Raw genomic sequence first — 15,841 nt, forward strand, 5'->3', positions numbered from 1 at the left:
TTGTTTCCAAAAGGCTATCTCATGGGGATAGGAATTCATGGATTTTAAATTTTGAATATAAATTGAAATTTTTTTTACCTGTTTGTTGGGATTAAACTTTGTGAATTGGCTGAACCAGGTAGTCCCCCATGAATAGTAATGATTTAACACTTGTCCTGCTAAATTTCTGTAATGAACTTGTCCATCTTTCACTTGGACAGTACCATGAATTGTTAAAAGGTGTGCTTACCAAAAAGTTACTGACTGAATGGGGAACAATGCAGATCTTGATCAGACTGTATGGATGTGCAGGTTGATCATGATCTATACTAGTTGCAAAGGCAGAATCAATCGTGTCTAGAATGAGAAGGGTTAAAAGGATAGATAAATGTGTTATTATTTAAAGGTTTGTTATTTGTTGTGTATTTGAATTTTATTTAATGGGAATTTGGTTCTATATTTACAGTTCGGAGACAAATGGTAGATCGATGGAGTTGGACACAAAGAGTGGAGAATTGCGAGTGAATTATGGTGACAGACTGGTCACACTGATGAGAGAAGTGAGACAGTTATCTGCCCTTGGTTTTGCTGTTTCTGCCAAGATACATATTGCATCCACAGCACAGAAATTCTAAGGCACAGATGCATTTTGAAGCAGGTACGTCAATGTAATCTCAGTTAATGATTTTTATGCCCCCCGGCATCTACTGATGCGGGAGGCATATAGTGATTGTCCTGTCCGTCCGTACGAGGTTAACCAAATGGGACCGTTTCGTCCAGCATCAATACCCCTTACTAGAATGACTTGATACTAATGCAGATGTAACCTGTGATCATTCCTCATCTTCAGACATCACCTGACCTCAGTTTGACCTTGACCGTGACCTCATTTTGGACTTAGGTTGCTTTATATGGGCCATCTCTTTGTTAACCAAATGGGACTGTTTCGTCTAGCATCAATACCGCTTACAAGAATGAATTGATACTAATACAGATGTAACCTGTGACCATTCCTCATCTTCAAACATCACATGACCTCAGTTTGACCTTGACCTTGACCTCATTTTGGACTTAGGTTGCTTTATATGGGCCATCTCTTGGTTAACCAAATGGGACCGTTTCATCTAGCATCAATACCGCTTACAAGAATGAATTGATATTAATACAGATGTAACCTGTGACCATTCCTCATCTTCAAACATTACCTGATCTCAGTTTGACCTTGAACTCGTTTTGGACTTACGTTGCTTTGTATCGACAAGGATGCCACCGGAGGCATCAAGCGTTTATTGAACACAGCTCCTTGTTCAATACTGCTGTGTATAGTTTTAAGTTAAATCTCAGGAATGATAAACTGTAGGTTGGTTATTGTTTGCTTTCTTTTTAAAGGCAACAGTCATATTTATCATGGAGTGTAGATAAAAATATCGCTTGATATTCATGACTTTTTGTAAAATTGAATAGGTTGCAGATATTAATACAGGTAGATATCATACAATGTGCAAGAAGTTATAACTGCCAACAGTAAGGAATGTCAGATGGGAAACTATAAAAAGAGTCTTGTGATAGATCCATTTTTAGTGTAAAAATCCCAGAAATTTAAAAATATTCATGGGTCACTCTGCCATTCTCCACTTTAGTCATTTGCTACTAATGCATGAAAAAACCTTAAAAATTTATCATGTGATCTTAAACTGAAGTTATTTTCTTACAAATTGTGTGTAAAGTTATGTTACGTTTGAAAAGAAAGTGACGCAAACAAGTTTGGAAGCTGTGTGACATCTGAATGTATTTGATATTTCAGGTTGCTCATTTCTATAACACGATTGATCAGCAGATGATTCCCAGTCAGAAAACAATGATGTTAGAGGCTGCCCTACAGTTTGAAAAACTGGCAAAAAATCCCAAAACTGGTAAGATTGGTTACATGCTTAACCTAATGGTGGATATAAAATATTAAAATTTTACCAGTTAAGTTTTTATAAACAGATAGGGTGACGTCAATCTCATTTTTAGCTAACATGTCACAAAGCGACAAGGTGAGCTTTTGTGATCGCGCAGAGTCTGTCGTCCGTCCGTCCGTCCATACGTAAACTTTTGCTTGTGACTTCTCTAGAGGTCACATTTTTCATGGGATGTGTATGAAAGTTGGTCAGAATGTTCATCTTGATGATATCTAGGGCAAGTTTGAAACGGGGTCATGTGTGGTCCAAAACTAGGTCAGTAATTCTAAAAATAGAAAAACTTCGTGACCTCAAAAACTAGGTCAGTAGGTCAGATAATATAAAATCCTTGTGAACTCTCTAGCAGCCATATTTTTCATGGGATCCGTATGAAAGTTGGTTTGAATGTTTATCTTGATGATATCTAGGTCAAGTTTGAAACAGCTGCAGTCAAAAACTAGTTCAGTAGGTCTAAAAATAGAAAAACCTTGTGACCTCTCTAGCAGCCATAGTTTTCAAGGTCAAATTTGAAACTGGGTCACTTGCCTTCAAAAACTAGGTCAGTAGGTCAGGTAATAAAAAAAACGTGTGACCTCTCTAGAGGCCATATTTTTTATGGGATCTATATGAAAGTTGGTCTGACTGTTTATCTTGATGATATCTAGGTCAAGTATGAAACTGGGTCAGCTGCAGTCAAAAACTAGGTCAGTAGGTCTAAAAATAGAAAAACCTTGTGACCTCTCTAGAGGCCATACTTTTGAAAGGATCTTCATATAAATTGGTCAGAATGTTTACCTTGATGATATCTAGGTCGAGTTTGAAACTGGGTCACATGCCATCAATAACTAGGTCAGTAGGTCAAATAATGAAAAAACCTTGTGACCTCTCTAGAGGCCATATTTTTCATGGGATCTGTATGAAAGTTGGTTTGAATGTTCATCTTGATGATATCTAGGTCAAGTTTGAAACTGGGTCAACTGCGGTCAAAAACTAGGTCAGTAGGTATAAAAATAGAAAAATCTTTTGACCTTTCTAGAGGCCATATTTTTCAATGGATTTTCATGAAAATTGGTCAATGTTCACCTTGATGATATCTAGGTCAGATTTTAAACTGGGTCATGTGCAGTCAAAAAGTAGGTCAGTAGGTATAAAAATAGAAAAACATTGTGACCTCTCTAGTGGCCATATTTTTCATGAGATCTTCATGAAAATTGGTGAGAATGTTTACCTTGATGATATCTAGGTCAGGTTCAAAACTGGGTCACATGCCTTCTAAATCTAGGTCATTAGGTCAAATAATAGAAAACCTTGTGACCTCACTAGAGGCCATATTTTTCAATGGATCTTCATGAAAATCGGTCAGAATTTTTATCTTGATATTTAGGTCAAGTTCAAAACTGGGTCACATGAGCTCTAAAACTAGGTCATTATGTCAAATAATAGAAAAAACGATGTCATACTCAGTTCAAAACTGGGTCATGTGGGGACAGGTGAGCAATTCAGGACCGTCATGGTCCTCTTGTTCACTGTTTGATCATTGAGGTCATAAAATCTGAAAAGAATCTTCCTTTATATTAAACTCATTTGATACATGGCTAAATTAAATTGTGTTTTGTTATTTTGGGGTGTCTAGTTTCCAGTACAAAATTTATTCTCAGAAAGCATCCCTCACATTCCCTACAGAAAACAAATGTTTAAGACACTTGGCCTTAGATATAGGTTTTATTGTTATGATAAAATTGTCTCAGAGAATGAGTTTGAATTATTCTCCTGGACATCTGGTTTCAATAAAAATTCACTTCTAGCTGAGCTTTTTTGATGAGAAATTGTTTTGCATGTATAACTGATGTACATTTTTATACTTTTGTAAAATATACATGACTTGTATACAGTGGAACCTGTCTAATCCGAACATGCTCGGACCAGAAAAAATGTTCGGATTAGAGGGGTTTTCGGATTAGAAAGGTTTCTATTTTAGAATGAAACATTATGCTGTTTGTGACACATGAAGTGTAAATTTATTGTGTACAGACTAATAAAAATTATCAAATTATAAGCAGCATGAAGATTGCTTTAGTGTAATGTAAATTTCATGTTAATTCAACTTCTCAATATCACTTGTAAACATTTTTTCACCACTCCTACATTCCCAGAAAATGTAATGATCGGATTTGGTACCACTTTCAGTGTTTAAATGAACAAACTGCACAAAATTTTTTGAGGAAGGTACGGATTGATAAGGATCTATACATTGGCAGTACTTATTGCACCTATGTCTATTCTTACAAATTTCTGTTCAGACAAACTATGTGAACTTAATGCTTCTTTCACATCTGTGCTTATTGCATGGATCCACAAAGCAAAACTCTGACAATGACATGACTTTTGATTGGGGTCTATTGATGTTGACACCATTATAAAGAGTAATAGCTAAAATTGTAAAGTGACTGAAAAATGTCAAAAGTGGGCAAGATTTACATCAGATACATTGACTAAGGTTCGGATTAGAAAGGTAGATTCTAATGTAATTAGATATAAAAATCGCAAAAGTTTGTTCGGTTTTCAGAGTAGAGAGGTTTCGGATTACAAGGGTATTTTTACAATAGAGAATGAATAAGAAAAAATGGGACCAAATAATTCGTTCAGTTTACAAAGGTTTTCGGATTAGAGGGGTTGGATTAGGGAGGTTCCACTTCATGATGTTAATAATAAAATGTAATAATTCATTATGATATTCATAGGAGCAAAGGTGAAAGGAGAGGATGTATTGATGACCTGGGACAACCCAGAGGAGTTAGAGATCTACATCAGGAAACTGCAAACTGCTGCAGAGAAACTTACAACTATGAATAGAATACTGCAGAAATCTCACTTTGATATAAATGACAAGGTAATTTTATTTTAACGATTTTGCCTTTGTGACCAGTGCAGACCAAAATCAGCCTGCACAACTCAGTCAGTAAATTTGTAAGTGAACACCCCTTTGCGTAATAAGTGGTACTGCCCAAATGGAATGATGGATCAGTCCATTTTAGAAATTTAGCAGAGTAAACGTTAAGGGAAAGGCAGTCTTGTTTTATGTTCATTTTGTCTGCTAGGTTTTGGCAGGGAAAGCATTTTAAAAAAGACTTAAAAATGAGAAAGTTATGAACTTTCCAATATTTATCCAATTAGCAGCCACTTTGTTTCTATGGCAGTGTGAAACAAATGGTGAATTTGTTTGCTTTTAGCTTGTCTGATTTTTGAAAAAAATCTATGAGGTATTGTCGTCACTTGATCGTCTGTGTTGGCATGGGCGTTGGCTAAAATTTTTGTTTAGGTCTGCCTTTTCTCAGAAACTATAAGAGCTAAAGCTTTGAAACTTTGCACACTTGTTTATCATCATTAGATGACTATGTAGGCCAAGAATCATAACTGAACTTTGCATTTGGTCAGAATTATGCCCTTTTTGTACTTAGAAAATCTTAACTATAACTCTTCTTACATATTATCCAGCACTTGCAGACGAGCGATGGCACCTGCAGGCAGTGCTCTAGTTTTAGCTCACCTGTGCACAAAGTGCTTATGTGGAGCTGTAAGGATCGTTTAATGACCATCATCCAGCTGTTATCTGTCTCTAGTCCACAATTCCTTTGAAGAACATCTCTTAAACAACTATGCCTATTCCAGCCAAACTTCATAGGATTGCTCCTTGTTGATGGTTCTATTTCAGATTCCACAAATCTTGGCTGCCATGTTGAATTCTGGTTGCCATGGTAACCAAAAGGAAAAACTTTAAAACTCTCAGAATCTGCTTGCCTGATTTGAAATACCAATAATTTCACAAAAATGTCCCTTGGGTGACACTCTATCAAATTCCTTCAAAATCATTCTGTCTCTTTGAAAAACAAAACTGCCAGGAGTGGGGCTAATTTTTCCCACATGGCTATATCATCACCTTTGAAAGCTTTGTCTCAGTTTAAATTTAAGTTGACTACAATATTCCTTGGGTGACACTCTAACAAATTACTTCAAGTCATTTCCCTTTGTTTGAAAACATGGACGCCAGAGGGTGGTACTAATTTTCTCTATATGGCTTTATAGGAAATAGTGTGACAGCATTGTCCATTCAGTGACCTTTTACTGAATTCCTTCAGATCATTCTATTTCGTTTAAAGATGTGGTTGCCAGAGAGCAGGGATTGTTTTCCTCGTTACAATATGGCCTATATGAAAAATAAAATCTGTAAAAAGATCCTTTGGAAGCAAAGAATGCAATCAAGCAGACTATCACAGACTGGGTTTGATTGAGTCTGTTTTTGAGAGGTAATGAAATGTGCAACACCCCTCACGCCCACTAGCACCGGCTTAAGCAAAACTCTATTACACATTTATTGAATGGACTCCATGATTCCAAAGGACCAGAAAATAATACAATACTGAATCCAACAGCTTTAAAAAAAACTTCTTATCTGAAACCATTAGCCCAATATCAAAATAATTGCATAGCAGTGGTCCTTTGGTGGCCCTCTACCAAAGTCATCCAAATGATTCTGTTTCCTTAAAAGACGGCTTATAGTGGATGGAGCTGATTTTCACTAAATGGCTATTTTGAAAACTTAACTCAAAATTGCTAGTCCAATTGTAAAATAACTCCAGAGCAACATGCTGTAAGTGAAGAATAGAATGATTGCCAGATAGCCCTAATTTAGTTGCCCAAGATTATAAAAACAGGGACTGAAAACCAGCCTCATTATTAACGCTTCTGATTAATTATGCCCCCCTTTGAAAAAGGAGGGGTATATTGTTTTGCAGATGTCGGTCGGTCTGTCGGTCGGTCGGTCGGTCGGTCGGTCGGAATGTAGACCTATCCGTTTCCGGATGATAACTCAAGAACGCTTTGGCCTAGGATCATGAAAGTTGATAGGGAGGTTAGTCATGACCAGCAGATGACCCCTATTGATTTTGAGGTCAGTTTGTTAAAGGTCAAGGTCACAGTGACCCTGAACAGTAAAAACGGTTTTCCGGATGATAACTCAAGAACCTTAGGCCTAGGATCATGAAAGTTGATAGGGAGGTTGGTAATGCCAGCAGATGACCCCTATTGATTTTGAGGTCAGTAGTTAAAGGTCAAGTCACAGTGACCCTGAGCGTAAAACAGTTTCCGGGTGATAACTCGAGAACGCTTAGGCCCAGGGGCACGAAAGTTTATAGGGAGGTTTGGTCCATGGACCAGCAGTGTGACCCCTATTGATTTTGAGGTCAGTATGTCAAAGGTCAAGGTCACAGTGGGCCCTGAACATAAAACAGTTTCTGGATGATAATCAAGAACGCTTAGGCCTTAGGGTCACGAAAAGTTGATAGGGAGGTTGGTCATGACCACAGGTGACCCCTATTGATTTTGAGATCAGTATGTCAAAGGTCAAGGTCACAGTGACCAGGAACAGTAAAATGGTTTCAGGCAATAACTCAAGAACGCTTGGGCTTAGTGTAGGAAATTGATAGTTAGGTTGGCCATGACCAGCAGATGACCCCTATTGATTTTGAGATCATTAGGTCGAAGGTCAAGGTCACATTGGCCAGGAACAGTTAATGGTTTCTGATCTTCTTGTCCAAACCATAGGGCCCAGGGGTTTGATATTTGGTATGTAGCAAATCTAGTGGTCCCCTACCAAGATTGTTCAGATTATTTCCCTGGGGTCAAATATGGCCCCACCCTAGGGTCACATGGTTTATATAGACTTATAAGGAAAAATTTTTGAAAAACCCCTTGTCCAAAACCACAGGCCTAGGGCTTTGATATTTTGTATATGACATCATCTAGCGATCCTCTACTAAGATTATTCAAAATTATTCCCCTAGGGTCAAATATGGCTCCGCCCTGGGGGTCACTTGGATTACATATCTATATATAGGGAAAAACTTTGAAAATCTTTCTTGTCCAAACCGCAAAAGTTTATGGCTTGGTATTTTGTAATGTAGCATCATTTAGTGGTTCTCTACAAGTTTGTTCAAGTTATCCCTCTCGGGTCAAATATGGCCCCGCCTCAGAGGTCAAATGGTTCATATAGACTTATATAGGGAAAAAAACTTAGAATCTTCATGTCCATAACTTACATCATTCAAATTTGGGTCACATGTATAGTTTTGAGTGCAAGATGAACCTTGACATGAGTTGACCTTGATCTTGACCTAGTGACCTACTTTCACATTTCTGTACCTACAGCCTTCAAATTTGGACCACATACATAGGTTTGTGTACTGAAAAAGACTTTGACCTTGTTATTGACCTAGGTCAGTCGGTCGGTCGGTCGGTCGGTTGGAATGTAGACCTATCCGTTTCCGGATGATAACTCAAGAACGCTTTGGCCTAGGATCATGAAAGTTGATAGGGAGGTTAGTCATGACCAGCAGATGACCCCTATTGATTTTGAGGTCAGTTTGTTAAAGGTCAAGGTCACAGTGACCCAGAACAGTAAAACGGTTTCCGGATGATAACTCAAGAACACTTAGGCCTAGGATCATGAAAAATTGATGGGAGGTTGGTAATGACCAGCAGATGACCCCTATTGATTTTGAGGTCAGTATGTTAAAGGTCAAGGTCACAGTGACCCTGAGCAGTAAACAGTTTCCGGATGATAACTCGAGAACGCTTGGCCTAGGTCACGAAAGTTGATAGGGAGGTTGGTCATGACCAGCAGGTGACCCCTATTGATTTTGAGATCAGATGTCAAAGGTCAAGGGCACAGTGACCCGGAAAAGTAAAATGGGTTTTCCCGGCAATAACTCAAAAAACGCTTGGGCTTTGTGTCAGGAAAATTGATAGTTTTGGTTGGCCCATGACCAGCAGATGACCCCTATTGATTTTGAGATCATTTTGGTCGAAGGTCAAGGTCACATTGGCCAGGAACAGTTAAATGGTTTTGATCTTCTTGTCCAAAACCATAGGGCCTAGGGCTTTGATATTTGGTATGTAGCAAAATCTAGTGGTCCTCTACCCAAAATTGTTCGGATTATTTCCCTGGGGTCAAATATGGCCCCACCCCTAGGGTCACATGGTTTATATAGACTTATATAGGAAAATTTTTGAAAAACCTCTTGTCCAAAACCACAGGGCCTAGGGCTTTGATATTTTGTATATGACATCATCTAGCGATCCTCTACTAAGATTATTTTAAATTATTCCCTAGGGGCAAATTATGGCTCCGCCCTGGGGGTCACATGGTTTTTCATATACTTATATAGGGAAAAACTTTGAAAATCTCTTGTCCAAACCGCAAGTTTATGGCTTTGGTATTTTGTAATGTAGCCCTCATTTAGTGGTTCTCTACCAATTTGTTCAAATTATCCCCCTCGGGTCAAATATGGCCCTGCCTCAGAGGTCAAATGGTTATATAGACTTATATAGGGGAAAAAATTAGAATCTTCATGTCCATAACTTACATCATTCAAATTTGGGCCACATGTATAGTTTTGAGTGGCAAGATGAACCTTTACATGAGTTGACCTTGATCTTGACCTAGTGACCACTTTCACATTTCTGTACCCACAGCCTTCAAATTTGGACCCCATACATAGTTTTGTGTACTGAAAAAGACTTTTACCTTGTTATTGACCTAGGACCTACTTTTACATTTTTGAAGGTACAGGTCTCAAATTTGGACCACATGCATAGTTTTTTTTTCCTAAAAAAAAATTTGACCTTGATTTTGACCTAGTGAACCTAGTTTCACATTTCTCAAGCTACAGCCTTCAAATTTGAACCACAAGCATACTTTTGTGTACTGAAATGAACTTTGATCTTGAGATTGACCTAGTGACCCTACTTTCACATTTCTGAAGTACAGGCTTCAATTTGACCACTTGCATAGTTAAGTGTTCCGAAATAAAATTTGACCTTGATTTTTACCTAGTGACCTACTTTCACATTTCTCAAGCTACAGCCTTCAAATTTGAACCACATGCATAGTTTTTTTTGTACGAAATGAACTTTGATCTTAAGATTGACCCTAGTGACCTACTTTCACATTTTTGAAGGTACAGGCTTCAAATTTGGACTGCCTGCATATTTTTGTGTTCTGAATTGAAATTTTACATTGATTTTTATCTATTACCTAATTTCACATTTTCAAGCTACAGCCTCCAAATTTGTAGCACATGCATAGTTCTGTTTACCGAAATGAACTTTACCTGAAATTGATCTAGTGACCTGCTTTCACATTTCTCAAGCCACCGCTTTCAAATTTGGACCACATACACATTGTTTTGTACCTAAATGAAATTTGACTTTGATTTTTACCTTGAGCTAGTCTTGAAAATTTTGGGAAAATCAAAAATGGCTCGTGGATGGCGCCAAGATCAATCTGTAATCTCTTGTTAGGTTAATAGGTTAAAGGTCAAGGTCAATTAAACCAGAATGGTAGTACTTTTGTTTTCAGTAAGCATATAATTTTTGTTCCTTGTGCAGTTACTAAATGCATCAAGGGGGGCATTTCGTGTTCGACGAGCTCTTGTTAATATTTTGCTTCATATTTCTATTTTTTTTTTAAAACCTTAAATCCAGACCTGCTTATTACCTTTGAACAAACCATGCTAAAATAGGTTTAACAGGTATTTTATATTAACCATGTGGCATCCTTCTGTTTAACAGGTTCAGCAGTGGATGAGTGTAGACTTATTTAGGCAGGACAAGAAGTGGAAGGAGATATTGACAGACATTAGGTACCCTATGACTGAAATCACAGCAAAGGTAAAAAAACTTTATCTCTTACGTGAGTTTACAAACTTTGAATTTCATTGTCATCTTCAGAAGAAACAGGTCACTTGTTAGAATAAAACTATTAGAATTTCAAATTTCATGGCAATATGGTGGAACTATACTGATGTGGTCATGCTAAATCTTGCTGTTTATACAAAGAATGCATTTTCTTTTCATTTTTAAGACCGTAGTGGTAAAAAATAATGTAGTATTAGTATAATAGATACCAGCATCTGCCTCTTAACATGATGGAAACTGTTCCTTATTTTTTAGCTCGACTTTTCCAAGAAAAAGTAGAGCTATTGCACTCGCCCCGGCGTCGGTGTCGACATCGCCGTTGGTTAAAGTTTTTGATAAAGTCAAATATCTCTGTTACTATCAAAGCTATTGACTTGAAACTTTAAACAGTTACTTACTATCAAAGCTACATCAGGAGGAACAATCCCCATAACTCTGATTTGAATTTTGACAGAATTATGCCCCTTTTTAACTTAGAAATTTTGGTTAAAGTTTTTGATAAAATCAAATATCTCTATTACTATCAAAGCTATTGACTTGAACCTTAAAATACTTATTTACCATCAAAGTCTACACCAGAAGAAACAACCCCATAACTCTGATTTGAATTTTGACAGAATTATGCCCCTTTTTAACTTAGAATTTTAAATTTTTTTTTTGATAAAGTCAAATATCTCTGTTACTATTTAAGCTTTGGACTTGAAACTCAAAATAGTTATATACAATCAAAATCTGCATCAAGAGACACAATTCCCCTAACTCTGGTTTGAATTTTGACAGAATTATGCTTCTTTTAACTTAGGGAATTTTTGGTTAAAGTTTTTTTATAAAGTCAAATATCCTGTTACGTCAAAGTTTTTGACTTGAAACTTATAATACTTATTTCCATCAAAATCTACACCAGGGAAGAAATAATATCCATAACACTGATTGAATGTTGACAGAATTATGCCTCTTTTTAGCTCACCAGAGCACAAAGTGCTCAGGGTGAGCTATTGTGATGGCTGACCGTCCGGCGTCCGTCCGTTTGTCTGTCCGTCCGCACTTTCCTTTAAACAACATCTCCTCCTAACCAACAGGCCAATTTTGATGAAACTTGACAGGGATGTTCCTTGGATGGTCTTCTTTAAAAATTATTCAAAGAATTGAATTCCATGCAGAACTCTGGTTGCCATGGCAACAGAAAGGAAAAACTTTAAAAATCTTCTTCTCAAAAACCAGAAGCCCTAGAGCTTAGATATTTGGTGTGGACCTCTACCAATTTTGTTCAAATCATGACCCCGGGGTCAAAATTGACCCCGCCCTAGGGGTCACTTGATTTTACATAGGAAAATCTTAAAAAATCTTCTTCTCAAAAACCAGAAGCCCTAGAGCTTAGATATTTTACATGTAGCATTGCCTAGAGGACCTCTACTAAAGATGTTCAAATCATGACCCCGGGGTCAAAATTGACCCCGCCCCAGGGCTCACTTGATTTTACATAGGAAAATCTTCAAAAACTTTCTAAAAATAAACAGAAGGCCTAGAGCTTAGATATTTCACGTGTAGCATTGCCTAGTGGACCTCTACAAATTTGGTTCAATCATGACCACCAGGGGCAAATTGACCCGCCCAGGGTCACTTGATTTTTCATAGGAAAATCTTCAAAAAATTTCTAAAAATAAACCAGAAGGCCTACAGCTTAGATATTTCACATGTAGCAATTGCCTAGTGGAAACCCCTACAAAAAACCCGTTCAAATCATGACCCCCATGGTCAAAATTGACCCCGGCCCAGGGGTCACTTGATTTTAAAATAGGAAAAACTTCAAAAATTTTCTAAAAAAAAAAACCAAAAGGCCTAGATCTTAGATATTTGACGTGTAGCATTGCCTAGTAGACTTCTACAAAAAATTTCAAATCGTGACCCCCGGGGTCAAATTTACCCAGCCCCATGGGGTCACTTGATTTTACATAGGAAAATCTTCAAAAAATTTCTAAAAATCAACCAGAAGGCCTAGAGCTTAGATATTTCACGTGTAGCATTGCCTAGTGGACCTCTACAAAATTTGTTCAAATCATGACCACCAGGGTCAAAATTGACCCCGGCCCAGGGGTCACTTGATTTTACATAGGAAAATCTTCAAAAAATTTCTAAAAATAAACCAGAAGGCCTACAGCTTAGATATTTCACATGTAGCATTGCCTAGTGGACCTCTACAAAACCTGTTCAAATCATGACCCCCATGGTCAAAATTGACCCCGGCCCAGGGGTCACTTGATTTTACATAGGAAAATCTTTAAAATTTTTCTGAAAATAAACCAAAAGGCCTAGATCTTAGATATTTGACGTGTACCATTGCCTAATAGACTTCTACAAAAAAAATTCAAATCTGGACCCCCCAGGGTCAAATTTACCCAGCCCCATGGGGTCACTTGATTTTACATAGGAAAATCTTCAAAAAATTTCTAAAAATCAACCAGAAGGCCTAGATCTTAAAATATTTGACGTGTACCCATTGCCTAGTAGACTTCTACAAAAAAAATTCAAATCTGGACCCCCCCGGGCAAATTTTCCCAGCCCCGGGGCTTGCCCCCCCCCCCCCCCCCCCCCCCCTCCCCCCCCGGGTTACTGATTTGTTCATCAGAAAAATCTTCCAAAAAAATTCTAAAAATCATCAGTTTGACATTTGAAAAAATGTAGCTTATATTACTCTGGTGAGCGATCCAGGGCCATCATGACCCTAACTTAGAATTTTTTGTTAAAAGTCAAATATCTCTGTTACTATTAAAACTTTTGACTTGAAACTCAAAATAATTATTTACTATCAAAGTCTACACCAGGAGACACAATTCCCATAACTCTGATTTGAATTTTGACCGAGTTATGTCCCTTTTTAGCTCACCTGAGCAATGCTCAGGTGAGTTTTTCTGATCGCTCGATGTCCGGCGTCCGTCGTCCGTCGTCTGTCGTCTGTCGTCTGTCGTCCGTCGTCTGTCAACATTTAGCTTGTGTATGCGATAGAGGCTGTATTTTTCAATTAATCTTCATGAATATTGGTCAGAATGATAACCTTGATGAAATCTAGGCAGAGTTCGAAAATGGGTCATCTCGGGTCAAAAACTAGGTCACTAGGTCAAATCAAAGAAAAACCTTGTGTATGCGATAGAGGCTGTATTTTTCATTTAATCCCTTCATGAATATTGGTCAGAATGATAACTTTGATGAAATCTAGGCCGAGTTCGAAAATGGGTCATCTCGGGTCAAAAACTAGGTCACTAGGTCAAATCAAAGAAAAACCTTGTGTATGCGATAGAGGTGGTATTTTTCAATTAATCTTCATGAATATTGGTCAGAATGATAACCTTGATGAAATCTAAGCCGAGTTCGAAAATGGGTCATCTCGGGTCAAAAACTAGGTCACTAGGTCAAATCAAAGAAAAACCTTGTGTATGCAATAGAGGCTGTATTTTTCAATTCTTCTTCATGAATATTGGTCAGAATGATAACCTTGATGAAATCTAGGCCGAGTTCGAAAATGGGTCATCTCGGGTCAAAAACTAGGTCACTAGGTCAAATCAAAGAAAAACCTTGTGTATGCGATAGAGGTGGTATTTTTCAATTAATCTTCATGAATATTGGTCAGAATGATAACCTTGATGAAATCTAAGCCGAGTTCGAAAATGGGTCATCTCGGGTCCAAAACTAGGTCACTAGGTCAAATCAAAGAAAAACCTTGTGTATGCAATAGAGGCTGTATTTTTCAATTCTTCTTCATGAATATTGGTCAGAATGATAACCTTGATGAAATCTAGGCCGAGTTCGAAAATGGGTCATCTCGGGTCAAAAACTAGGTCACTAGGTCAAATCAAAGAAAAACCTTGTGTATGCGATAGAGGCTGTATTTTTCAATTGATCTTCATGAATTTTGGTCAGAATGATTGCCTTGATGAAATCTAGGCCGAGTTCGAAAATGGGTCATCTCGGGTCAAAAACTAGGTCACTAGTTCAAATCAAAGAAAAACCTTGTGTATGCGATAGAGGCGGTATTTTTCAATTGATCTTCATGAATTTTGGTCAGAATGATTGCCTTGATGAAATTTAGGCCGAGTTCGAAAATGGGTCATCTGGGGTCAAAAACTAGGTCACTAGGTCGTATCACGTAAAAAACCTTGTGTATGCGATAGAGGCTGTATTTTTCAATTGATCTTCATGAATTTTGGTCAGAATGATTGCCTTGATGAAATTTAGACCAAGTTCGAAAATGGGTCATCTGGGTTCAAAAACTAGGTCACTAGGTCAAATCAAAGAAAACCTTGTGTATGCAATAGAGGCTGTATTTTTCAACTGATCTTCATGAAATTTAGCCAGAATGATTACCTTGATAAAATCTAGGCTGATTTCGAAAATGGGTCATCTGGGGTCAAAAACTAGGTCACTAGGTCAAATCGAAGAAAAACATTGTGTATGCAATAGAGGATGTATTTTTCAATTGATCTTCATGAAATTTGGTCAGAGTGATTGCCTTGATGAAAACTAGGTCGGTTTTGAATATGGATTATCTGAGGTCAAAAGCTAGGTCACTAGGTCAAATTAAAGAAAAATCTTGTGTATGCGATAGAGACTGTTTTTTTCAGTTGATATTTATGAAATTTGGTCAGGTTGATTGCCTTAATGAAATCTAGGTTGAATTTGAATATGGGTCATCTAGGGTCAAAAACTAGGTCATATCTAAGAAAATGTTTGTTTTATCGCAAGAGACCAATTTTTTTGTCCAATCTTAATGAAAATTGGTCAGAATATTTGTTTCCATGAAATCACTAAGTCAAACATGTTTTACACTGTTATGGAGTGTTTCTTAGGTGAGCGACCTAGGGCCATCTTGGCCCTCTTGTTAACTTAGAATGTTTTTTACTGGCAAATCTCTAAATCAGTGTCAAGCACTGAGAAAAGTCGAGCGCGCTGTCTTACAGACAGCTCTTGTTCATGAATGTTCCTTCTCACAAGATACCAGTACTGTTATTCAAGGAAGACCCAAACAAGTTTGAAGACTTCTTAAAAATTAGCTTAAATTAATTACATTTTAGTATAAACCGATGTTAAAAGGCAACTATACTTATATCCTCTGGAAAGTTTACTCGATCTTTTTTTTTCTTCAGCAAAACATGCCCCCGGAGCACATGGCT

General features: G+C 37.5%; 1 protein-coding gene across 1 annotated transcript; it reads left to right on the forward strand.

Moving 5' to 3' along the window:
* Window positions 1-502: 502 nt before the first annotated feature.
* Window positions 503-10,853, forward strand: LOC128547001 (cytoplasmic dynein 2 heavy chain 1-like). Its single transcript, XM_053518473.1, has 4 exons — window positions 503-637; window positions 1,784-1,892; window positions 4,664-4,812; window positions 10,551-10,853. Exons 2-4 carry the CDS (start codon window positions 1,817-1,819, stop codon window positions 10,728-10,730), a joined length of 405 nt encoding a protein of 134 aa, XP_053374448.1. The 5' UTR covers window positions 503-637; window positions 1,784-1,816; the 3' UTR covers window positions 10,731-10,853.
* The last annotated feature ends 4,988 nt before the right edge of the window (window positions 10,854-15,841 follow it).

The sequence above is a fragment of the Mercenaria mercenaria genome, chromosome 11, assembly GCF_021730395.1.
Source record: "Mercenaria mercenaria strain notata chromosome 11, MADL_Memer_1, whole genome shotgun sequence".
Classification (NCBI taxonomy): domain Eukaryota; kingdom Metazoa; phylum Mollusca; class Bivalvia; order Venerida; family Veneridae; genus Mercenaria; species Mercenaria mercenaria.